Consider the following 24,589-nt stretch of genomic DNA (forward strand, 5'->3'; position numbering starts at 1 on the left):
CATTCCCCCTGTCACACGAGGCAGTGGCAAACCCAAGGTGGGAGGGGCGAAGTAAAGGGTGGGACAGGGGGTGCGGAAAGAGGGCGGAAAGTGAAAGGCATAGAGCGCCTCTCTTTCCCCTGTCTGACTCGGTTCTCTACTGCTCCGAGCAGCCGTTGTATTGTGGGATCGCGGCGCCGTGCCGGAGACGCTCGGAACCACAGGGGAGCCCGCTCACTAGCGCCTCCTGTTGTCCGTAAGGCTACCCTGCCATTCCTCGGAGCCCAACTCCCTCCACCCCCCCATCGCCTCCTCCTCCATCCTCCAGTTCAAAATGGCGGCGGCGGCAGCAGCGGCGGCGGCGATGGCTCCTCCGGGCTGCCCGGGTTCGTGCCCCAACTTCGCCGTTGTCTGCTCTTTCCTGGAGCGCTACGGGCCGCTGCTCGACCTGCCTGAGTTGCCGTTTCCCGAGCTAGAGCGAGTGCTGCAGGCGCCGCCGCCGGACGTCGGCAGTGGAGAAGGTAAGCAAGGGGCCCGAACGCCCGGCGGGAAGCGGCCCTGGCACGCTCCTTCTCTCCTCTCTTCACGGACCTCCCAGGCCTTAGCGGCTCTGTCCTTCCCCTGGGGCGCCGCTCCGCCCGGCCCGGCTTCTCCGCCCAGCCCCCAGGGTCTTGGGCAGTGGGGAGGCGGGGCAGAGACCCCCTAGGGCCACTGGGCCTGGCGCGGAGCGGAGGTGGGGGCGTCGCAGGCTAGGTGTGGGCTGGGGGCGTGGAGTGGTCATTGTGCTGGTCGGCGGCCCCTGGGACTGTTCTCCGGCGGCAGTGGCCGGTCCTCCACCCCTTCTTCCCCTGGGTGGCGGGGGAAGGGGAGCGCAGGTTCCGGCCAGCTTTGCGCTTTTCTCCTCCTCCCCTCCCTTGCTCCTTCCCCTCCTCCCACCATCCTCCCCACCATCTCGGGGGAGGCTGGGCTCATCTTCTCGGGGCGCCCCTTTCTCTCCCTCCACCTGGGTGGGCGGGGGCCAGCGGACACTTCAGCTCTCCCTCCCTCTAGTGGGAACTCCCCCGAGAGAGTCGCTCTCGTCTCTCTTCCCTTCCCCTCGAGGGCTGGTTTAACCCCCAAAACTCCTTCCTCAGAGTAGGGAGGTTTGCTCCTCCCCCATGGGAGGGGGTCCTCCTCCATTCTCGCTTTGGGGGTCTAAGTCGGTTCAGCTTCTCCACTTTGGAGGGTAGAGGGTTAATTTTTCCTCCCCCATAGTTTTCCTCCTTCCTCTCCCCACCTCCCCCCAAATAATAGGAAAGCATCTCCCCACTTTTCTAATCCCTTCCCCCTTCATCTTGGCAGCAGGGCTTAGGGGAAGAAGTCGCCCTCCCATTTGCAGGGTGGGGTGGGGTGGTTAGTATGTAGGCTGGAGGAGGGGCTCAGACGGAGGGGGAAACAGTTGAAGAAGGTGCTTGTTGCTCATGTTTCTCTCTCTGGTGCTGCTGGTCTATTATTGGTGTTCGCAAGTGGTGCTCCTTCCACATAAGGCCACCGCGCGGGTGCAGGGCGCATGCTCTGCCCGGCCCCATTGAAACTTCCTGCTGCTGCTGCTGCTGCTGGAGCATCTCAGCGCTGTGCCTGCTGCCTCCAGCCTTTACACTGATCGCGTACACTCACGCTTTATTTATTCCCGATCCATGTCTCTCGTTTCCTGGCATATTTCTTCCTTCAGAGGAGGGTTTTTTGTTTTGTTTTGTTTCTTTTCTTTTTTTCTGTTCTTTTTTTTTCTCCCTGTGTTCTGAGCATTGCCTTTATATGGGAACAGCTCTTGGCTGGAGAAGAGACGTTTTCCAAATAGATGTTTTGTTTTGTTTTGTTTTGTTTTTTGGCCCGTATTAGGTTGCTAAAGTGGACTGGGTATTGTATAAGACAGATAGCTATTTCCGTTCTAAGAAAACAAGGTTGCTCTTCACTTCTCAATGGAATTGAAGAAGTTTGTTAACCGAATGTATTTACATTTCAAGGAAGGGTCCAGGTGTGAAGTTTTTCAAAATAATAGCTTATAGAGTAAATGTTGTGGCTACTAAAGACTCAGGTTAATATAGCAGTTATGGTACAGGCCTATATCTCTTCTTACCAATAGCCCAAATCTCTACCCTTAGCAAACTGTGGCATATAATAGGGTAGGGTTTTTTTTTTTTTAATTGTTGTTTTTAAATTAGAGAGAGTGAGAATCCACAAGCAAGGGGGAATGGCAGAGGGAGAGGGAGAAACAGGCTCCCTGCTGAACAGTAAGCGTGACAAGGGGCTGGGTCCCAGGACCCTGGCATCATGGCCTGAGCCAAAGGCATACTGGCTGACTGAGCCACCCAGTCGCTCCTAAAAGGGTAATTTTTAAATGTGGTATAAAATAGGAGTGATGAGTTACATTATATAAAGATTTCCTGCAGAATTTCTTTAACACTTTAGCTTCCCAATATAGTTAATTATCGAATTACATTTACATTCAAGTTTTAGAGAAGTAGTCACTGTGAAGTAGAATGCCTTAATAAATTGCTTTTAGGATACCTTTGGAAGTAATAGTAATATATGTATCTGGGAGAAATTTGGGAATTTGGGGAAAAGGATAGTTGGCAAATTGTTTTTGGAATTTGCTTGGACCAAGTTTAAAGGCAGGCATAGACCTGTGATGGCAAGACAAGTTGTCTTGCCTTCCATTCCTTTTAAGTATTTTGGCCACCGCATTTGGCTTGTTATAGAAGAAAAGGGTAGAAGGGTCAGTTTGATAGTTCCTGTTACCTTTCCATCTAGAGTTGAACAGTGGACTGCCAGCTAAGTGAAAAATGAGAAATATTCTGGGCTGAGAGATTATACCAGTGGGCTCAGCCACTGTATCTATAATAATAGATCTTGTCATAATGTGATTAAGAATAATTATTAATTAATGCTACACAGTTCCACATACTTGGCAAATGAAAAGTCTCTGCAGGTGAAATGCCGTTACTGTTCAGGGAAAAGATTTTCAGGCCTTTGGTGATGGTTAACCTACTTGTAACAGGTAGATTAAACAATACTGGTCCAACCAACAAGATTTGTACTGAGTCTTTTTGGAAAGGAGTTGTGTACTAGAAAGAATGAAAAGACACTGGTTTTAGGGGCACCTGGCTGGCTCAGTGGGTTAAGCCTCTGCCTTCAGCTTGGGTCATGATCCCAGGGTCCTGGGATTGAGCCCCACATCGGGCTCTCTGCTCAGTGGGGAGCCTGCCTCTCTGCCTACTTGTGATCTCTGTCAAATAAATAAATAAAATAAAAAAGACACTGATTTTAGCATGGAACAGTAATATATAAGTTGTAGAAAAAATTAACTTAATTTCTATATACCTCGTCTCCTGAGTAAATAGAGATAATATCTCAGGATCAAATGAAATATTTCAAAAGTCCTTTCATAAACCAAGCACTTACAGTGTTCTTGTATTACAGATTTTTTTAAAAGGTTTTATTTATTTGACAGAGAGAGAGATGGTGAGAGAGGGAACATAAGCAAGGGGAGTGGGTGAGGGAGAAGCAGACTCTCCCCTCCCATCCCCACAAGGAGCCCAATGTGAGGCTCCATCCCAGGGCCACTGGGACCATGACCTGAGCCAAAGGCAGATGCCCAAAAACTGAGCCACTGAGGCGCCCCTGTATTACAAATTTTATTAAAGATGTTTGTGGGATAGAAGATACACCAGTGCATTTGGAATTAAAATATTGAATTCTTAGCATGTTATGAGACTAAGGGTATGAGCACAAGTATAATATTGAGCTATTATGCTATTTGGGAAAAGTCTTTGTTACAATCAATTGTGTTTTGCTCTATGTGAAATTGTATTTTTTTTAAAGATTTTATTTATTTATTTGATAGAGATCACAAGTAGGCAGAGCAACAGGCAGAGAGAGAGGGAGAAGCAGACTCCCTGCTGAGCAGAGAGCCCGATGTGGGGCTCAATCCCAGGACCCTGAGATCATGACCTGAGCCGAAGGCAGAGGCTTTAACCCACTGAGCCACCCAGGCGCCCCAATGTGAAATTGTATTTTTAAAAGGAAGTTCTTAGTGCTGCTGAATCCTAGTTTATAAAACTTTTGGTTTTTCCTAGTGTGATTGTCCATTAAAAGGTGCTTTTGGAAGTATATTCTTCTGAGTTACCAGTTTAAAAACCTTTTACCTAGTCATTTTTGTCATAGGTATAGCAACATTATGGCATCCTTTTTTTTTTTTTTTTTTAAAGATTTTATTTATTTATTTGACAGAGAGATCACAAGCAGGCAGAGAGGCAGGCAGAGAGAGAGGAGGAAGCAGGCTCCCCTAGAGAGCAGAGAGCCCGATGCGGGGCTCGATCCCAGGACTCTGAGATCATGACCTGAGCCGAAGGCAGCGGCTTAACCCACTGAGCCACCCAGGCGCCCCTTATGGCATCCTTTGAAGGAGACTGTAGTTCTCTATATTGTCATTGTTTAAGCACTTTATAATCTTTTCCCTAAAAATTTGTTCATAAGTTTTTATTTGACATTGTGGCTTCAGCTTAGAATGTTTATTTGGTTTAAATGTGAATGATTTAGTAACAATTGGCATTTATTGAGCATTTACTATGTACAGATATCATCTCATTTGTCATAACTGTTCTTTGAGGTTGGTACTATTACTCCTATTTGGCAGGCATAGATTAGTTTCTATGCCCGGTACCCAAGATTATACAATATCTGATTTCTTTTTCTTTCTTTTTTTTTTTTTTTCCTTTTTTTAAAGATTTATTTATTTATTTTAGAGGCAGGAGGGGAGAGAGTGCATGTGCTCACTTGTATAGTGCGGGGAGACAGAGAGAGAGAATCTCAAGCCGACTTCCTGGTGAGCGTGGTGCCTATCTTGGACCTCCAACCCAGGACCTTGAGATCACGCCCTGAGCCAAAAACAAGAGTCAGATGCTTAATCAGCTTAATCAGCTGAGCCACCCAGCACTCCTAGAATATGATTTCTAACCTAGGTCTGTCTGAGTGCAAAGCCACAAAATTATATAATACTTGCTAGGGGCCATGTTCCCAACACTACACTAAGATACCCCAGCGTATTGTCACCAACTTACAGAGGTACCGTGTGGTTGTTCAAATTTTCAAAGAACATATAGCAGTACTTGACATCTGTTGGTTGCCAGGTAAATTACTAGCTTCACATAGTTCCTGATTTGAACATTAGAATATGCTACATTCCTTTGAATGATGTGTCTCTGTGAAGTTGGATTTTTGGAGGTTGCTGTGACAAAGTGCAAATACTGCATGAAGATCAGTGAGAAATAGGAAATAAGAATAGCAGTGTCCAATTTCATTCCAGGGTTTGAGAAGTAGTGCATTGCGTAACCATAATATGCATTCTGGAAGTACGGAATTCTGATCATTTAAGAATGAAGTAAAAACTTTTTTTTTTTAAGCTAAGGTAGATGAGTTTTTCAAATCACTACTAACAACTTGATAAATGGAACTCTTAGTATTTCTTGGCCTAGTGCTGTTGTGAAAAAATACTGAAATACTGAAGGTGTTAGGAACTTAGAAAGTTTGGGAACTGGTGCTCTAGAGATTATCATTGAGTTTTGTTGCCAGAAAGAAAGGAGTACTACGTCCATTTTGACTTTATTTTGCAGGGAAGACAACCAAGATGGAGAGATTGATTTCAAGGGTATGTAGCTAACCATTAGTCTATTCAGACCATCCCCTTTAGAGTCCTCCTGTATTCTGAAACGATCGGGAAAATTTAGATTTCTTGTTGCTGTAAGGTAGAATAGGAAAAGAATGTGCTAACTGAAAGGTTTTTTTTTTTTTTTTTTTAAGATTTTATTTATTTATTTGTCAGAGAGCAGGAGCAGGGAAAGGGGCAGAGGGAGAATTCAGGCTCCCCACTGGGCAAGGAGCCTTATCTAGGACTTGATTTCAGGATACTGAGATCATGACCTGAGCCTAAGGCAGACTCTTAATTGACTGAGCCACCCAGGTATTTTTGAAGGTGTTTTTTGTTTTTGTTTTTATTTAAAAAAATTTTTTTTTTTTTACGTAATCTCTATACCCACAGTGGGGCCAGAACTCATAACCCCAAGACTAAGAGTCACATACTTCACCTACTGAGCCAACAAGGTGCCCCTGAAGGTGGTGTTTGATCCCCACTCCCTCTTGGTCTTCTTTTGCTCTCCTAATTCTGTGCACTGTATGGACTTCTCCAGCTTCTGCCTGACTAAAAGTGGATGATTGGGAGGTATGAATACAAGAAAAAATGGACATTGTCTTTGTGGGATTACTAACAGCCAAGGCTCCCAAGTGTCTTTGCTCTCCTTAACAGGACTTTCTTTTTCAAGAGGAAAATGCACTTTTTCATTCTTTAAAAGTAGTCTTTGTGTAGGTATTGGTTGAAAAGTTACTTATATCTAATAACAGTCTTAATTATTAAGGTATGTGTGGGTAATATGATTCCCCTGGTTGGTACTATGGTTGACTGAGTTATTTGTACGGTATTAATAAGTTGAATCATTTGTTTTGGGTTTGATTTTTTTTTTTTTCCTTAAGATTTTATTTTACCAGTGCAATTTTAGTTTTGGTTTGTTTTTTTGCATTTTTAAATGATTTGACATACAGCTCTTACAGTCAAATGTCAAGTACAAAAGAATGTACCTTTTATGTATAACTGGAGTTATGACCGGGACTCCCACTGGTGCTAATTGAATCATGAGACAATTGTTTTTAGGTGAATTCTGCAAAGCAGAAAGATGACTTTACCGTAACTAGAGCCACTATCTGTTGCTTTAAGCAAAAGATCTTACCAGATACATGTGCCAAGAGTTGCATGGATCTAACAGTGGTAGAACATTAATGGTAGCATTGCTGGAACCAGAGCCTCTTTTGGTTGAAAATGTCCAGTTATGGTTCTTCTACTTTTGAATAAAGTGATATTCTTTAGACGTTTATTAGAAGGAAAGAGAGAGATGTATTTCTTTTCCATCATTTTTGGTATATCACAGAGTTGAGGTTTCCAGAAGTTGTGGAGGTTTGGAGGGAGGTTGCTGGCATTGTCCCAGGACAGGATTTTTCTGGCTAAATTGGGTTTGTTAGACCAAACGGATTTACTTATTTTTTAATTGCTAAGAAATTTCCCTTGAAATTTGTCCGTGTTTTAAAATCTCTGCTTGAAAGGTAAGCATTTAGCTACTTCATTTACTTAATATGTGTACTGAATGTCTGCTATATGCTAAGTACTGTGAACATTTTAGGGATTGTTGTTTAAAAACACATTAAATGTGGGCTTTCTTTTAAGGATTTTCTTATCTAGCAGGAAGTAGCTAAGTAGAGCTTAACTTAAAATCGCCATTAAAAGGCTATTTTTTCCTCTGAGATTTTATCAAGTGCAATAATAGTCTATGAATTCTAGCCTGTAAATTAATAGACTAAAAATATCTCTATGGCAATTTTATGGTGAGATGTACAAGCACATGCAGTGTGGAAAAGTAAGAACAGTTCAGGCCCAAAGTACATCTTAACCTGACTCATATATTCGAGGAAGATACTTACGTGTGTTCCTAGTTTTAAGAAAATTTCTTTGGCTCTCTTCCTGATGAATATAATCTTAGTATATTATGCCTTGGTGGTTTTTGTTTTGTTTTGTTTTTCTTTATGGTAATCCCATTATGAAGGGTAGCAGAGTGTTTTCTATTTTTGTGTGTATATGTGTGTTATAATTTTCATAGTATCAAGTAATTGCTTGAGAGAGTAATCTGGGGCTTCATTTAAATTTTATTTGTTCTTTCAACAAATGGTAATTGATTACCTACTATATTCCAGGCACATTTATACTCTGGGGATACATTAATGAAAAAGATAAGATCTTTCCCTCAAACTTGCCATAGTTTACTGGCAAAGATAGACAATGAAGCAGTAAGTTGGATTTTTAAAAAAATTATATGGACAAGTAATATGTGCACGTTGTAATGATGTATATTTTATCAAACTTTGTTTTATAAGTTGTTTAGCTCTCTGTTTATTCTATGCCCTTTACCCTGTATTTGTGCATGTTTATCTTAATCATATTCTGAATGATAGGATTATAGGTTTTTCTTTTTTTTTTCTTCACATTTCATTTCTTGTACTAATTATGTACTTCTTTGGTAATAACCAAAGTATATATATATTTAAAAGTAGTCTTCTATCAAAAAGTGAAATGGGTGAAGGTGGTTAAAAGGTACACATTTCCATTTACAAAATAAGTAAGTCATGGAGATAGAATGTACAGATGATGATTACATTTAATAATACTGTTTTGTATATTGGAAAGTTGCTAAGAGAGTATATCATAAAAGTTCTCATCAGAAGAAAAAAAATTTATAACTGTGTGTTGTGATGACTGTTAACTAGGCTTTTGTAATGATCATTTTGCAGTATATATAAATACTGAATCATGTTGTATACCTGAAACTAATATGATATTTTTTGTCAACCAGAACTTTTTTTAGAAGTTCCAAAAAAGTCTTCCAAGGCTTTTTATAAAAGGAAAATTGAGTTGCTTCTTTTATTTACTTTTAATTCTGAATTACCTCTCACAGCGACTATTACCATCATCCACTTAAGTCACCTGGATCAGAAACTGAGGAACCATCTTACACTTTAACCTCTTACATACTTTCTACTTCCAAGTTTTGAATCTGTTCCTTTTCTCTTCCTTCCTTCCTTTCTTCCTTTTCTTTCTTTTTCTGGTGACAGAGAAAAAGGGGGGAACAGCAGAGGGAGGAGGGAGAAGCAGGCTTTGCACTGAACAGGGAGCCTGATATGGGGCTTAATCCCAAGACCCTGGGATCATGACCTGAGCCAAAGGCAGACGCTTAACCAATAGCCAGCCAGATGCCACTTGAATCTATTTCTTTATCCTCTTTTATATTCAGCCTCAGTTTTCTATCATTGTTGCTGTTGTTTTAGTCATGCTGAGCTGGTTGCAGGTCTCTGAAGATATGAAAGATTATTTCGTACTTTATTCCTTTTCCTCATCCTCCTACTTGAGTTGAATATTGTCTCCCCATCTTCCCTTGCCTGCTCACTGTACTCCTACCCATCATTAATCTGCTCTTTAAGCATCAGATGCTCTGGGAAATTTTTCCTGCTGCTTTTCTAAGTTAAATTAACCACTTGGCCTCCTCACCCCACATGAGCTCTTTTTTTGTTTTTAAGATTTTATTTATTTGTTTGACAGAGAGAGATCACAAGTAAGCAGAGAGAGAGAGAGAGAGAGAGAGAAAGAAAAGCAGGCTCCCCGTTGAGCAGAAAGCCCAACGCGGGCCGAGATCCCAGGACCCCAAGATCATGGCCTGAGCTGAAGGCAGCGGCCCAAATAGATTTTATAGAACAGTGCTTGTAAGCACTTAGTCTAGCCTCCTTTCAAGATTGTAAGCTCCTTTTTTTTTTTTTTAAGAGGAAGGGAGAAGGGGCAGGGGAAGAGAGAGGGAGAGAGAGAATCTTAAGCAGGCTCCATGCACAGCACAAAGCCCATGTGGGGCTTGATCTTGGGATCCTGAGATCATGACCTAAGCAGGCGCCCGGAGACAGTAAACTTCTCGAGGGCAGGAATAAATGTTTATGAAATGAATATTATTTCCAAGTTCATTATAGGACTGTTCTATTCTAAGCCTTTTTTTTTTTTTTTTGAAGAATTAAATCTGACAAAAACTCTTAAGTAAACATTTGCCAAACAGGGAAATAAGATTCTTTCCATTGCTAGTTGGAAGTAATTGAGATATTGGTTAGTGCTAGCATGTGAAGTGACCAGATTTCATGTCCCATTTCATTAGATGTAATAGCGTATTTAAAATGAATGCATGAGGGCATCTGGGTGGTTCAATCAGTTAAGTGACTGACTTCAGCTCAGGTCATGATCCCAGAGTCCTGGAATTGAGCCCTGTGTTGGGCTCCCAGCTCAGAGGGGAGCCTCCATCTCCTTCTACCCCCTGCTCATTCTCTCTCTCACTTTCTTAAATAAATGAAATATTTTTAAAAAATCAGTTAAATGAATGCATGTAGGGACACCAGGGTAGCTCAGTCCATTAAGCACCAGACTCTTGATTTCGGCTCAGGTCGTGGTTTCAGAGTCATGAGATTGAACACTGTGTAGGGCTCTGTGCTCAGCTGGGAGTCTGATTCTCTCCCTCTGTCCTTCCCCACCTTGAATGCTCCTACATGGGTACGTGTGCGTGTCCTCTCTCTCTCAAATAAATAAATCTTTAAAAAAAAATGCATGTAATTGGAAGTTAAAACCTAGTCTGTGATAGTCTAATGTAGGGGTGGGCAAACTGTACCTTATAGGCCAAATCTGGCCCATTGATTGTGTTTATAAAGAAAGTTTTATTGGTGCACAGCCAACTAATATGTTTACATGTTGTCTATGGCTGCTTTCACACTGAAATGGCAGAGGCAGGTGATCATGGTGGAGAACATATAGCCTGCATGACCAACAGTATTTTCTGGCCCTTCACAGGAAAATTGCTGATCCCTATTCTAGTGAAGGGATAGAATCAGTGAAGATGGAATTCTAGTGAAGGTCTGTCAGGATAAGGTTGTATAAATGGTGATGCCATCAGCTTAGGTGGGAAGATAGAACTTAAAATAGTTATTAACCAGTTCATTATAGGACTGTTCTAGTCTGAACTTTTTTTTTTTTTTTTTTAAGGTTACTCAGGGACAGAGGGTCGGGGAGAACATACTAGAGATGACTAGTATGTAGAACCGCTTACTAGTAGGTAGAACTGTATCTTGAGCATTAATTTTATTGGGAAAGTGCAGAGTGTTGGTTTATAAAGCTTTGGCACTTAGAATGTTAGGTATGTCAGGGAGTTCTATTTATTTATTTATTTATTTACTAACTCACTTATTTAAATTAGTAGGCTCTGCAACCAACATGGGGCTTGAACTCAGGACCCTGAGATCAAGGCGCATGCTCTGCTGACAGCCAGCCAGGCACCCCTCAGGGAGTTTATTTTGATATTTGTATTCCTTTTTTCCTGATCATCCTCACGGTTAACTATGCAAATAAATGTAATTGCCATTTCCTCAGTGTTCAAATATTAAAAGTCTTTTAGGGAAAAAAAGTAGAATAAATTACTCCAAATTGTAGTTTCCTTTTGGTGTTTGAAATTTTGGGATATAGCAAGATTGTAGCACATTGGAGAACTTTGTCTAATAAGAAATACAGTGGAGTTTAATTTATATTCCCATTAAACTCCTGCCAAACTTTTCTTTATTAGAACCATGAAAGAAGCCATCTTCAGTAGTGCTAACTTGGGCTGGCATCTGAACCCAGACATTCTGTAACGTTCCTTATTTTAGAGATTTCTTTGTGTGTGTGTCCTATAAATTTTGATTGTTATCTACTGGTTTATCCTTGTCTTTCATCTTCATGGCCTTATTATTTTATAGTCCTTTATCTTTTCTTCTATGTTTAACTGGTTTGATTCATTGTGAGAACTATGTCTTACCCTTTTTCCTTTCTATTTTTCCTTTATTTTGGACCTCAATTTCCAACTTTAAGTATCTTTTCCATTTCCATCTTTTTTAGAAATAAGAATAAATTATATGAATACAAAAATGAGGGGCTTTGGAGTGTATGGACTCTAACATAATTTTATTTATGTTTATTTTTATTTATGTTATGTTTATTTATTATCTTATTTCTTAGAAATAAGAATAAATTATATAAATACAAAAATGAGGGGCTTTGGAGTGTATGGACTCTAACATAATTTTCTAGGTTAACCTAGCAAAGGTTAACTGCCTTTAGTAATAATTTTACAGTTATTAGAGCTTACTGTTGAGCCAGGCTCTATAGTACAGTGTTCTACCAAGATTACTTTAAATAATCCTCACAACCGCTCTGTTCTCTTTACAGATAAAGCAACTGAGTCTTAGAGAAGTAAAGTAATTTCCTGAACTCACATAACAAGAAAGTGTTAGAGGAACATTTGATACAAAGATCGTTCATAGTGTTTAGGAATTTAAAAATGGGTAAATCTGGCTTCAGAGCCCTAGTTATTAACCACTCACTGTACTATCTGTCCCCTCCATTATGATTTTAGGATTGTAATGTAATCCTCCATACCATGGTCTTGGTCTGAACACTGAGCAATGATTTGAACAATTAGGCTTCTTCTTCTTCTTCTTCTTCTTCTTCTTTTTTTAAAAGATTTTATTTATTTATGACAGAGAGAGAGAGCGAGAGAGGGAGCACAAGCAGGGGGAGCTGGAGAGGGAAAAGTAGGAATGTCTGTTTTAATTTACTTGTCCTGCTACTTCTTCAGGTTCTGTCTTTAAGTCTGTTTTGCCTGGTATTAGTATAGCCACTCCAGCTGTCTCTTGGTTACTCCTTTGCATGATATTTTTTTTTCATCTTTTTTTTTTTTTTTTTTTTTGATTTGACAGACAGAGATACAAGTCGGCAAGAGAGGCATGCAGGGGGAGAGAGGAGGTAGCAGGCTCTCCGCAGAGCAGAGAGCCTGATGTGGGGCTCGATCCCAGGACCCTGGGATCATGACCTGAGCCGAAAGCAGAGGCTTTAACCCACTGAGCCACCCAGGCGCCCCTCTTTTTCATCCTTTTAACCTCATGTCTCTTTGATTATAAAGTATGTGTCTTGTAAACAAAATATATTTGTATCATATTTGTATGAATCTAATTATGCAAGGAATTATAAAGAAATATAACTGCTGTAATAGAGGAGGTACTTTGGGAGTATAAAAGAGCACTTACCTACCTTTGTCCCAGTGGTATAGCATCACTGTAGTCAGTATAGAAATTTGAACGGTTGACTAGGAGATGGATAAGCATTCCAGGTAGGGAAGAACCTGAGAAAAGCCACAGATTGTGTGTACAGTACAGGAGTTGCAACCTAATTTCAGGCATTATGTTTCTAAAAGATTTGTGGTTGATGAACTTCAGACCATTTGAGAAAATCCAGTTATGACAAATGAATTATAAATGCCTTAGCAGTATTTTTCTTTAGTTTGAAGGAAAAAACATTAAAGCCAACATGTCAGTGACTAACTCTAAATTCTATGAAGATTTCATTTTGCCTTATTCCCTTTGTTTTTATCAGAGCTTAGCATACAGTAGATGCTCAAATGTTAGTTGAATGAATACATGTCACATATTTCGAATTAGAAATAATGAGTATTTTGATGTAGTTTTTAGTTTTTCTTTTTATCCTTTGCTAGAGATTTGTCAGGGTGCAACTCCCATTTCCTTTTGGATATTGCTTATAAAGAAAAATACTGCTGAATCCCCCCCTCCATTCTTCTTCCTTTTTTCCTTCCTTCCTTTCCTCCCTTCCTTCCTCTGCTATTTCCTTCCAGGTCTTCATCATCTTGGTTTATAATAGTACCTGAAGTGGAAAATATTTGTGTAATCTCTCAGTTTCTTTCTTGGATCATATTGGTTATACCATGTCTTCACTGCATGCTAAAATACATGTGTTAACCTCTGTCTTCTAAGCTTATTACTTTTTATAGAAATCTCAGAAGATAATTTTAAAATCCAGTGTTTCTTTTATCTTTTTCAAGATAGCTCAGGGAAAAGTCATTTACTTTTATGCTCTTTACCTACCTTTCTTTTTTTTTTTTTTTTAAAGATTTTATCCATTTAATTGATGAGAGAGAGAGCACAAGTAGGCAGAACATCAGGCAGAGAGCCCGACTCGGGGCTTGATCCCAGAACCCCGAGATCATGACCCGAGCCGAAGGCAGAGGCCTAACCCACTGAGCCACCCAGGCACCCCTGCTCTTTACCTTTCTTAATTAAAAGAAAATTCCCAGGCCCCCCCCCCCCCGGAATTGTTCGTATCTTCTCCACTATGAGTCACCTGAAATTCTTACTTCTAAAAGTAAAATATAAAAGTGTCTGGGGATCGAGCCCAGCATCAGGCTCTGCTCAGCAGGGAGCCTGCTTCCTCCTCTCTCTCTGCCTGACTCTCTGCCTACTTGTGATCTCGCTCTCTTAAAATAAATAAAATAAATAAAATAAATAAATAAATAAAATCTTAAAAGTAAAATTTCTTGAGTTGTTGGAAAGGCAGTGGGTAGCTTGAGAGCGGGGTCATTCAGCCCCAGGTCATTATTATAGAATTGGTGAGATATGAATTGGGGCACTGGCTGTGGAGGGCTAGAGAAGTTCCCAGGTTTCTGGCATAGAGAGTAGGTAGTTAATATTTCCATTTATTGAAGAAAGAAATAGCCAGACAGGTCCAGGTTTTATGGGGGAAAGGTGTGATTCTCTGTTGTAAAAAATTCAGAATTCTAATAACACATATGAGCACTATTAGAAAAACTAGCCATGTTATTTTATAGCTTACTAAAAGCTCACTCTGAATAAACAGATAATGCCAGTCTATCTGATTTTACAGCTCTTTTGGTTTTTGTGAATTATTTAAGCTCCTGTACCTGTATATACTATACATTATGTTAAATATATATTTAATGTTTTGTTAAGGACAGTTTTTTTATAGTGCCTTATTTATATACTTAAGATAATTAAAATTAGCTTTATTAAACTTGTCTTGGCATTGTTGTCCAGTTGTATTCTTTTATAGGTAAAGCTTTCTATAACTGAGCAACTCTGTCATTTTTATTTCCAAAAAAACCCATAAAAGTATTTGTTAAATTGTAGAGATTGCTGTGTTCTCTTGCATAAAGATTTGATAGCTATTGGACATATTTTCCGTTTCCCCCTTACCTATGAAGAAACAAATGGAAATTCATATAAACTGAAATGCCACCTTATAGGGAAAAAGGAATGTCAGATAGATAGTGTGGATTGAATCTATTATATAAATGAGAAACATATAAGTAAACTGTGTGTCATTTGTGTGAGTTGATAGTTGATGAGTAATTTTTTTTTTTTTAAGATTTTATTTATTTATTTGACAGACAGAGATCACAAGCAGGCAGAGAGGCAGTCAGAGAGAGAGAGGGGGAAGCAGGCTCCCTGCCGAGCAAAGAGCCCGATGCGGGACTCTATCCTAGGACCCTGAGATCATGACCCGAGCCGAAGGCAGAGGCTTTAACCCACTGAGCCACCCAGGCGTCCCTGATGAGTAATTCTTAATTAATTTTGAAAGATTCTCTAGCAGAAATGTTTGAGCTGTTTTCGGAGTGACTCTTTTCCCACTGTTACACATGCTATTAGACACCATGTGGTAACTCAGACTTACAGTGTTTCTTGAGTTATAATTAAACTCTGGTTTTTCGCCATTTAATTAGTGAGAAATATCTCCACCATCTTGAAAGACAAAATGTTACCATTTAAAGAAATTACATGTGCTTTTTTTTGGTTTTGTTTTAAAGATTTTATTTATTTATTTAACAGAGATCACAAGGAGGCAGAGAGGCAGGCAGAGAGAGAGGGGGAAGCAGGCTCCCCGCTGAGCGGAGAGACTGATGCAGGGCTCAATCCCAGGACCCTGGGATCTTGACCTGAGCTGAAGGCAGAAGCTTTAATCCACTGAGCCACCCAGGCACCCCTCCCTCCATGTGCTTTTAAAGCTAGAATTATCAATAATGTAAACAGTCTATCTATAAGGAGGTTAATAATGGGAGATTTTCTCCCATTTCCTCTAAGATTGATACTTAAGTTGCTTTAGTTGTTAAGTTGATAAGTAAGTTGCTTTAATAATTGTAGTATTATCAAGCAATATAAGAATCTTTATAGGCTCCCTCCTTGACCCTGCCTCTCAGTCCCACACACAACTTGTTTTAATTACCTGGGATTTTAGTTCCATATTGTCAGTTATTTATTTTTATGTTTTTTAGCAATTACTTAAATCAGACTTTATATTTTAGTAATTTATGTGCTACCACCTTTTTTGGTTCCCACTTGTTTCATTTTAGATTCATTCTTTTTCTGTAGTACATTCTTTTTCAAACAGGGTTTCTGAGTGGTGAACTTTGAGTTCTTGCACGTCCAAAACTTATTTTGCACTCTGATCTGATTCCCCATTTAACGTACAGTATTCCGGTGTTCAAATAATTTCCCCCTCCAGAACTTTTACAATATTGCTCTTTTATCATCTAGCACCCACTGTTGCTGATGAGAAATCTGTCAGTCTGATTCTTGTTCTTTTGTAAGTGAGCTTCTTTACCTCCCTGAAAGATTTTATGATTTTATTTTAAATACTGGGAGTTCTGACATTTTCTAGGATGTACCTTTTTCATTCAGTTGCTTTGCTTTTGCTTTTACTTTTTAAAACATTAAAATTACAGATTTGTTTGAAGCCCTCTGTGTATTACTCCTGTTCTGATTCTTTTTCCTCCATTCTCATGGGCAACCACTGTCCTGAAATTTGGAGTTTATTGTTCCCATGAACACTTTTATACTAACAGTATATATTTATGTATCAATAAACAGTACATATTTTGGATTTACATGCTTTGAAACTTTACATATGAACAGTATAATACTGTACACATACCTGCGCAATTTCTTTTATTCCCCCCAACATAGTTTTTTAAAAATATATCCATGTTGATCCATGTTGTTTTATTTACTTTAGCTGTTACATAGTATCCTGTTACATAAAAGTACTGTAATTTTTTAAAATTGGTGGATATTTAGGTTTGTTTTATGCTGTTTAAAGTAAAGCTGTAATGAATATTCTATTAGCTTTGTGCAGAGTTGGAATCTCTGGGCTGAGGGTATATAAATTTTTCTTCTAGCTTTGGTGTAGCCTAGTTGTTTTCCAAAGTGGCTTTATCGGATTATATACTGCCATCAGTGTATGAAAGTTCCCATTCATCCACATATTCAGCAGTTGATGTTGTCAAACTTTTACATTTCTGATAAAGTGATTGTGAATTAATTATTTATTGTTACAAGGATGAACATTTTTCAGGTTTTTTGGCTATTTGGTTTTCCCTTCTGTGAATTGCCTTTTTATAGTCTTTCCCCAGTTTTCTTTATGGTTGTCTGTTTTTGTTTTTTTTTCCAAGAGTTTAGTTATTTATTTGACAGACAGAGATCACAGGTAGGCAGAGAAGCAGGCAGAGAGAGAGAGAGGAGGAAGCAGGCTCCCTGCGGAGCAGAGAGCTGGATGCGGGGCTCGATCCCAGGACCCTGAGATCATGACCTGAGCCAAAAGTAGAGGCTTTAACCCACTGAGCCACCCAGGCACCCCTCTGGTTGTCTGTTTTTATTGATTTGTAACAATTCTTAATATTTTTCAGCTGTCATTCCTTTGTGATTTTTTTTTTTTGCAATGTAAACGTCTCAATACTGCTTATCTTTTATAATATTTTTATACTATCTCTTGTTAATCTAAACTTTTAAATGTCAGTGTTGTATAATTGTTAATCTTTTTTTAATGTTTATACTTTTTATATCTTTTTTTTTTTTTTTTTAAGATTTTATTTATTTATTTGACAGGCAGAGATTACAAGTAGGCAGAGAGGCAGGCAGAGAGAGAGAGGAGGAAGCAGGCTCCCTGCCAAGCAGAGAGCCTGATGCGGGGCTCCATCTCAGGACCCTGGGATCATGACCCAAGCCGAAGGCAGAGGCTTTAACCCACTGAGCCACCCAGGTGCCCCTTATGTCTTGTTTAAGAAACCTTTCTCTTTATGATTCTGAGGTCATAAGATACGCATCTGTTTCCTTTTAAACGTTTTTGGTTTTCAAATTGTAATCTTAAACCTCTTGAAATTTACTTTGGTGTAATGTGTGAGGGGTTCCTCCCCTGCAGTAATTTGTAAGCCACTTCTCACATACTAATTTTCACATATGTGTGGATCTATTTCTTGGCTCTCTGTTATATATTAATGCGTTCTTTACACGTGGTTTTACTTACTACAGCTTTAAACTAAGTCCTTCTATTTGCCAAGGCAGGGTCTCCTACCATGTTCTTTTTGAAATGCACTTGGTTAATTTCAGCTCCTTATATTCTCCTGTGACTTTTAGAATGGTTGGATTGGTTGTATTTTATCCTGATGTACTGTAGTACTATGCAGTTCTTACTCCAATCACCTGGAGGTAGTGACAGATGCCACATGCTTAAGGGCATGGTCACCAACAAGACTATCTCCATTGCAGATGCCAGCCAAAAGTTCCTGCAGTCTGCTTCAGGTTTGATAATTTGCTGGAATGACTCACAGAACACAGGAAAGTGCTATACTTAATGATCATGGTTTTATTTTAAAAGATAAAATTTAGGGGCGCCTGGGTGGCTCAGTAGGTTAAAGCCTCTGCCTTTGGCTCAGGTCATGATCCCAGGGTCCTGGGATTGAGCCCTATCGGGCTCTCTGCTCAGTGGGGCTCTCTCTTTGCCTGCCTCTCTGCCTCCTTGTGATCTCTGTCTGTCAAATAAATAAATAAAATCTTGAATAAAAAAAAATAAAATAAAATTTAGAACCAACCAGATGAAGAGACACATAAGGTAAGGTCTGGAGGATTCCAACATAGAGCTTCCATGCCCTCACCCTGTGGAATCACGGCCTGTCAGCTTCCCAGCGTTATCAGTGTATTCTCCTGTCAGGAAGCTCTTTCCAACTTTCCAACAAGTGTTTTAACTATTTTTGTTGAAGTTTTTGCCCCATGATTGAACTTAATCTTCAGTCCTCTTCCCTTTATGGAGGTGGGGCTGATATCACTAATCTCTTTAGTATCTTTACTTGTATTTTGTTGATGTTTTGTGTCCTTATTCACAAAGGTTACTCTTCTCTAGTTTTACTGTGCTTCCTTGTCAGGTTTTGGTATGAGAGTGATACTGGCCTCATAGAATGAGTTGGGAAGTGGTCATCCTTTTCTGTGTTTTGGAGGAGTTTGAGGAGGATTGGTGTTAATTCTTTGGTAAATGTTTGTAGAATTCACCAGTGAAGCCATCTAATCCTGGATTTTTCTTGAGAGAAGTTTTTTGATTATTTAATCTCTTTACTTTAATACCCTATGGGTATTCAGATTTTCTATTCTTGGGTAAGTTTTGGTAGTTTGTTCCTTGGAATTTGTCCATTTCATTTAGGTTGTTTAATATGTTGGCATTCAGTTGTTCATTGTGTTCTTTTAACAATCTTTTTATTTCTGTAAGGTCATTAGTAATATCCTGCCTTCATTCCTGACTTGAGTAATTTGAATCTTATATTTTTCTTCATCAATTACTCTGAAGATTTGTCCATTTTGTTCATCTTTTCAAACAACCCACTTTTGGTTTCATTGAGTATGATCCGTTTCTGTTAAATTTCCAAATTAGGCAAACCCATAGAGACTGAAAGTAAATTAGTAGTTGGTGGGAGTTGAGGTGGGGGGAATTGCAAGAGGTGAGGTTCCTTTTAGGGTTGTTGGAAATACTCTCTTAATTAGGTGGTAGTAATGGTCATACAATATTGTGAATATGCTATAAAGCATGGAATTGTACACTTTAAAATGGCTAAAATGGTGGATTTTATGTTATGTAAATTTTATTTAAATAAAAATTTTTTTTCAAGATTGAATTGATTGCATATGTATGGGTCTGTTTCTGCACCTTGTGTTCTGTTTCATGATCTATTTGTCTATCTTGAGTCCAGTATCACTCTGCCTGGACTCAGCTCTAGCTTTGTAACAAGACATGAAGTCAGGTAATTTAAGTCCCCCAACTTTATTCCTCTTTTTAAAAGGTGTTTTATTTGTTTTTAAAATTTTTATTTTTAAAAGATTTTATTTATTTATTTGACAGAGATCCCAAGTAGGCAAAGAGGCAGGCAGAGAAAGAGGGGGAAGCCGGCTCCCTGCTGAGCAGCGAGCCCGATGCGGGACTTGATCTCAGGACCCTGAGATCATGACCTGAGCCGAAGGCAGAGGCTTTAACCCACTGAGCCACCCAGGTACCCTAAAAGGTGTTTTAGCTATTTTAGTTCCTTTCCATATGAATTTTAGAATAAGTTTATCAATTTCTATAAGGTATTTCCTGAAATTTTTATTGGGATTATGTTGAATCTGCAGATGAATTTGGGCAAAATGACACCATAAGACATTGAGTCCTCTGATGCATGAACTCCACTCATTTAGGTTTTATTTAATTTTTCTTAGCAGTGTATTGTAGTTTTCACTGTATAGGTCTTCTACAGCTTTTGTCACATTTGTCCCTAAATATTTTGGGTTTTTTTATGATAATCTAAATTTATTGCTGATATATAAAAACATAATTGGTTTTTTGTGTATCAATCTTATATTCTGCAATCTAACTAAACCTAGGTATTTTAAACAGCTTTAAAAATGTGACTCTTCATGAATGATCATGTCATCTGTAAATAAAGACAGTTGTACTTCTTTGTTTCTCAACTGGATGCCTGTGATCTTTTTTTTTCCTGCGAGAACTACACATAGAGTAGTGAATGTAAGTGGTGGTCATGGACATTTTTGCCTTTGTCCTGATCTTAGGAGGAAAGCATTCAGTCTTTCACCACTAAGTCTGATGATAACAAGATTTTTCACTATGCCCTTCCTTAGGCTGAGAGAGTTCCCTTCTGTTCTGAGTTTGCTGAGAGATTTTATCCGGATTGCATATTGGATTTTGTCAATATTTTTGGGATATTTGAGATGGTTATGATTTTTCATTTTAAGTTCATTAATATGGCGAATTACAATGATGGATTTTTAAAAACCAGCCTTATATTTCTGGGGGGGATAAACACCACTTAAGTCGTTGTGGAATGAATTGTATCTCCTCCATATGTATATTTTGAAGCCCTTATCCCCAATGGGACTATATCTGGAGGGTAGGGTCTTACGAGGTAATCAAGGTTAAATGAAGTCATAAGAGTAGGGCCCTAACATGATAGGACTGTGATCTCTTAAAATAACTGGAGAGGAGATCTCTCTGTCTTTCTTCCATGTGAGAACACAGTGAGAAAGTGATTGTCTGCAAGCCAGAAGAGAGCTCTCACCAGAATTTGACCATGCTGGTACCCTCGTCTTGGATTTCCTGCCTCAAGAACTGTGAGAAAATAAATTTCTGTTGCTTTAACCACACAGTCTGTGGTATTTTGTTATGGCAGCCTGAGCAGACAAAGACAGTCATTATGAATTTCTCTCTTTATGTATTTGCTGAAATTTGTGTTAAGAAGTTTTGCATCTGTTTTCATAAGGGATATTGCTCTGTAGTTCTCTTTCTTTTGATGTGTTTCTGTGATTTTCTTATTGGGGTATAATATTGGCCTCATGGAAGGAACTGTGAAGCATTTCCTCCTTTTTGATTTTCTGGAATAGTTTGTGTAGAATTGGTATTTTTTAAATCTTTGGTTTAATTTACCAGTAAACCACTTGGGCCTGGAGTTTTCTTCATTATTCAATTTCTTTAATAGGTATAGGACTATTTATTTTATCTGTTTCCTTTTGAATGAGCTTTGGTAATTTGTTTCTTTCAAAGAATTGTCCCATTTTATTGAAGTTATAGAAAGAATTTATCAACATACATTGGTCATAGTGTTCCGATTATCTTTTCCATGTCTGTAGTATCTGTAATCCATCATATTTCTGACATTGTTTATTTGTGTCTCCTTTTTCCCCCTCTCTTTAGTCTATGCAGTGATACAGACTAAAGTGTACAATGATATAGACTAAAGAGATAGTCTTGGTAAGCTGTTGATAAACTATTGATAGCTTATCAATATATATTTTTAAAATTTTTCTCAAAGAACTAGCTTTTAGTTTCATCGATTTCTACTACTTGCTTTTTCCTTTCTTCTGTTTATACTGTGTTTCATTTGCTCTTATTGTAGTTTATTAAGATGAAAGCTTTGGTCATTGATCTGAGACCTTTTCAAGTGTATATTGTTAGTTCTATCAATTTCTCTATATACTTCTTTAGCTGTATGTCACAAAATTTATTATGTTTTATTTTTATCATGTTTAATAACTTTTTCACTGTTGCTTAAATTTTTCCCCTCCTTTTTAAAAAAAAAAGATTGTATTTATTTGAGAAAGAGAAGGAGCATGGTAGGGGGGTGTGGAAGAGGGAGAGAGAGTAGCAGACTCCCCACTGAGCAGGGAGCCAGACGTGGGTTCGATTCCAGGACCCCGAGATCATGACCTGAGCTGAAGGCAGACACTAAACCAACTGAGCCATCTAGGTGACCTTCCTTTTTTTTTTTTTTTCTTTTGAAACTCCAAATTAGATGTATGTTTGACCACTTAAAGTTGTTCCACAGTTTATTGATATGTGCACTTATTTATAGCCTTTTTTCCCCCAGTTTTTTTTTTTTAGTTTTTATTTCTTATTGCTATGTATTTAAGTTCACTAATTTTGACAATTCTTAATCTAGCTTATATCCTGTTCTGGGTTTTTTGATCAGAAACGGGGTTTTCCTCTCCAGAATTTTTCTTTAGGTCTTTTGGGTTTTGTTTTTTAGTTTCAGAGATATAATTTAGTGATTCATCAGTTGTATGTAATACCCAGTGCTCATTACATCAAGTGCCCTCCTTAGTGGCCATCACCCAGGTATCCCTTCCACCCACTTCCTCCCCTCCAGCAACCGTCAGTTTGTTTCCTAGAGTTCAGTGTCAAGAGCTTATGGCTTGCATCCCTCTCAATTTTCATCTTATTTTATTTTTCCTTCCCTTCCCTTGTATTCATCTGTTTTGTTTCTTAAATACCATATATGAGTGAAATCACATGGTATTTGTCTTTTTCTGACGGACGTATTTTGCTTAGCATAACACCCCGTAGTTCATTCATGTTGTTACAGATGGCAATAAGTCTTTTTTATACCATCCATGTCTTCACTCCACATGTTCATTCTTTGCTCTAGTTTCTTGAACATATAGATTACAGTAATTTATAGCCCTATAATTCCATATCCCTTTATTAATTCTATTATTTGAGTCACTTAGTGGATTTTTTTTTCCTACTGTGGGTTGAATTTTTTGCTTCCTTCGCTTATTTGGTAATTTTTGAGTAGATAGTAGACATTGTAAATTTTACTGTACTAGAAGTTAGATTTTTGTTTTTACTTTTTTTTTTAAAGAATTTATTTATTTGACAGAGAGATTATAAGTAGGCAGAGAGGCAGGCAGAGAGAGAGAGGGAAGCAGGCTCCCTGCTGAGCAGAGAGCCTGATGTGGGGCTCGATCCCAGAACCCTGAGATCATGACCTGAGCCGAAGGTAGAGGCTTAAACCACTGAGCCACCCAGGTGCCCCACTTTTTTATTTTTTTTTTAAATATGTCTTTATTTGAGAGAGAGTGCATGTGAGAAGAGGGAGTAGGAGAGAATTTTAGGTAGACTCACTGCTTGGTGGGGAATCTACCTCTGGGGCTCAATCTCAATTAACTTGAGATCATGACCTGAGCTGAATCCAAGAGTTGGTTGTTTAACCGACTGAGCCACCTAGGTGTCCTTGTTTTTGTTTTTAAAAAATGAAATGTAGTTGCAATACAGTGTTGTATTAGTTTCAGGTGTACAACGTTGTGATTCAGTAATTCTGTACGTTACTCAGTGTTCAATATTGCAGTATTATGGACTGTATTCCCTACACTGTACTTTTCATCTCCAGGACTTATTTTATAACTGAAAGTTTGTACTACTTAATCCCCTTCACCTGTTTTGCTCATTCCTGACCCACCTCCATTTTGGCAACCACGAGTTTGTTCTCTTTGTTTTTTGCTTGTTCATTTGTTTTTATAGATTCCACAAATAAGGGAAATCATATGGTTTTGTCTTTCTCTGACTGACTTCACTTAGCGTAATAACCTCTAGGTCCATCTATGTTGTCACAAATGGCAAAATTTCATTCTTTTTATGGCTGGTAATATTCCACTGTATGTATGTGTCACATTTTCTTTATTCATCAGTGGATGGACACTTGTTTTGCTTCCATATCTTTGCTATTGTAAATAATGTACAATTCATGCTAGATAATTTTGTAACTTGTATTCTTGAGCTCTGGGACATATTTCATATATTTGGAAACTTTTTTAAGGGGGAGGGGCAAAGGGAGACAGAATCTTTTTTATTAATTTAAATTCAATTAACATATAATGTATTACTAGTTTCAGAGGTAGAGGTCAGTGATTCATCAGTCTTATATAATACCCAGTAGCATTGCATCACATGCCCTCCTTAATGTCCATCACCCAGTACCCCATCCTCTCACCCCTCCTGCTCCAGCAACCCTGTTTGCTCCCTATGATTAAGTCTCCTATGGTTTGTCTCCCAGGACGGAGAATCTTAAGCAGGCTCCATGCTCAGGCAGAGCCCAACATGCAGCTCAGTCTCACAACCCTGAGATCATGACCTGAGCCAAAATCAAGAGTCGGTCGCTTAACTAACTGAACTCCCTGGGGGTCCCAGAGACTAGTTATTTAATATCTTGCTTTTAAGCTTTGTTAGGTGAGGCTGGATGTGTGTTTATCCTAAGGTTAGTATTTTTCCTACTGACAAAAGATTCATTTTTCTGTAAAGAGTTAGATACTAAATATTTTAGGCCTTGTGGGCTATAGAGTCTCTGTCCTAACTACATTTCCTTTCTGTTGTAGTGTGGAAGTAACCATAGATAGTATTTAGATGAATGAGCATGGTTGTGAACTTTATTCTTGAATACTGTAATTTCAGTTGTCATGAAATATTACCTTT

The 24,589-nt window shown here is 38.8% G+C and overlaps 1 protein-coding gene across 1 annotated transcript in view; it reads left to right on the forward strand.

The window, feature by feature from the left end:
• The first annotated feature begins 313 nt into the window (after positions 1 to 313).
• The window catches only part of LOC111154398 (remodeling and spacing factor 1), a 164,234-nt gene continuing 139,958 nt past the window's right edge, over positions 314 to 24,589 (forward strand). Inside the window, exon 1 of the mRNA XM_022513946.1 lies at positions 314 to 500. Within this exon, the coding sequence (XP_022369654.1) occupies positions 314 to 500 (187 nt within the window). The remainder of the gene's footprint in view (positions 501 to 24,589) is intronic.

This window comes from Enhydra lutris, unplaced genomic scaffold, assembly GCF_002288905.1.
Source record: "Enhydra lutris kenyoni isolate GAN:26980312 unplaced genomic scaffold, ASM228890v2 scaffoldscaffold37, whole genome shotgun sequence".
Classification (NCBI taxonomy): Eukaryota; Metazoa; Chordata; class Mammalia; order Carnivora; family Mustelidae; genus Enhydra; species Enhydra lutris.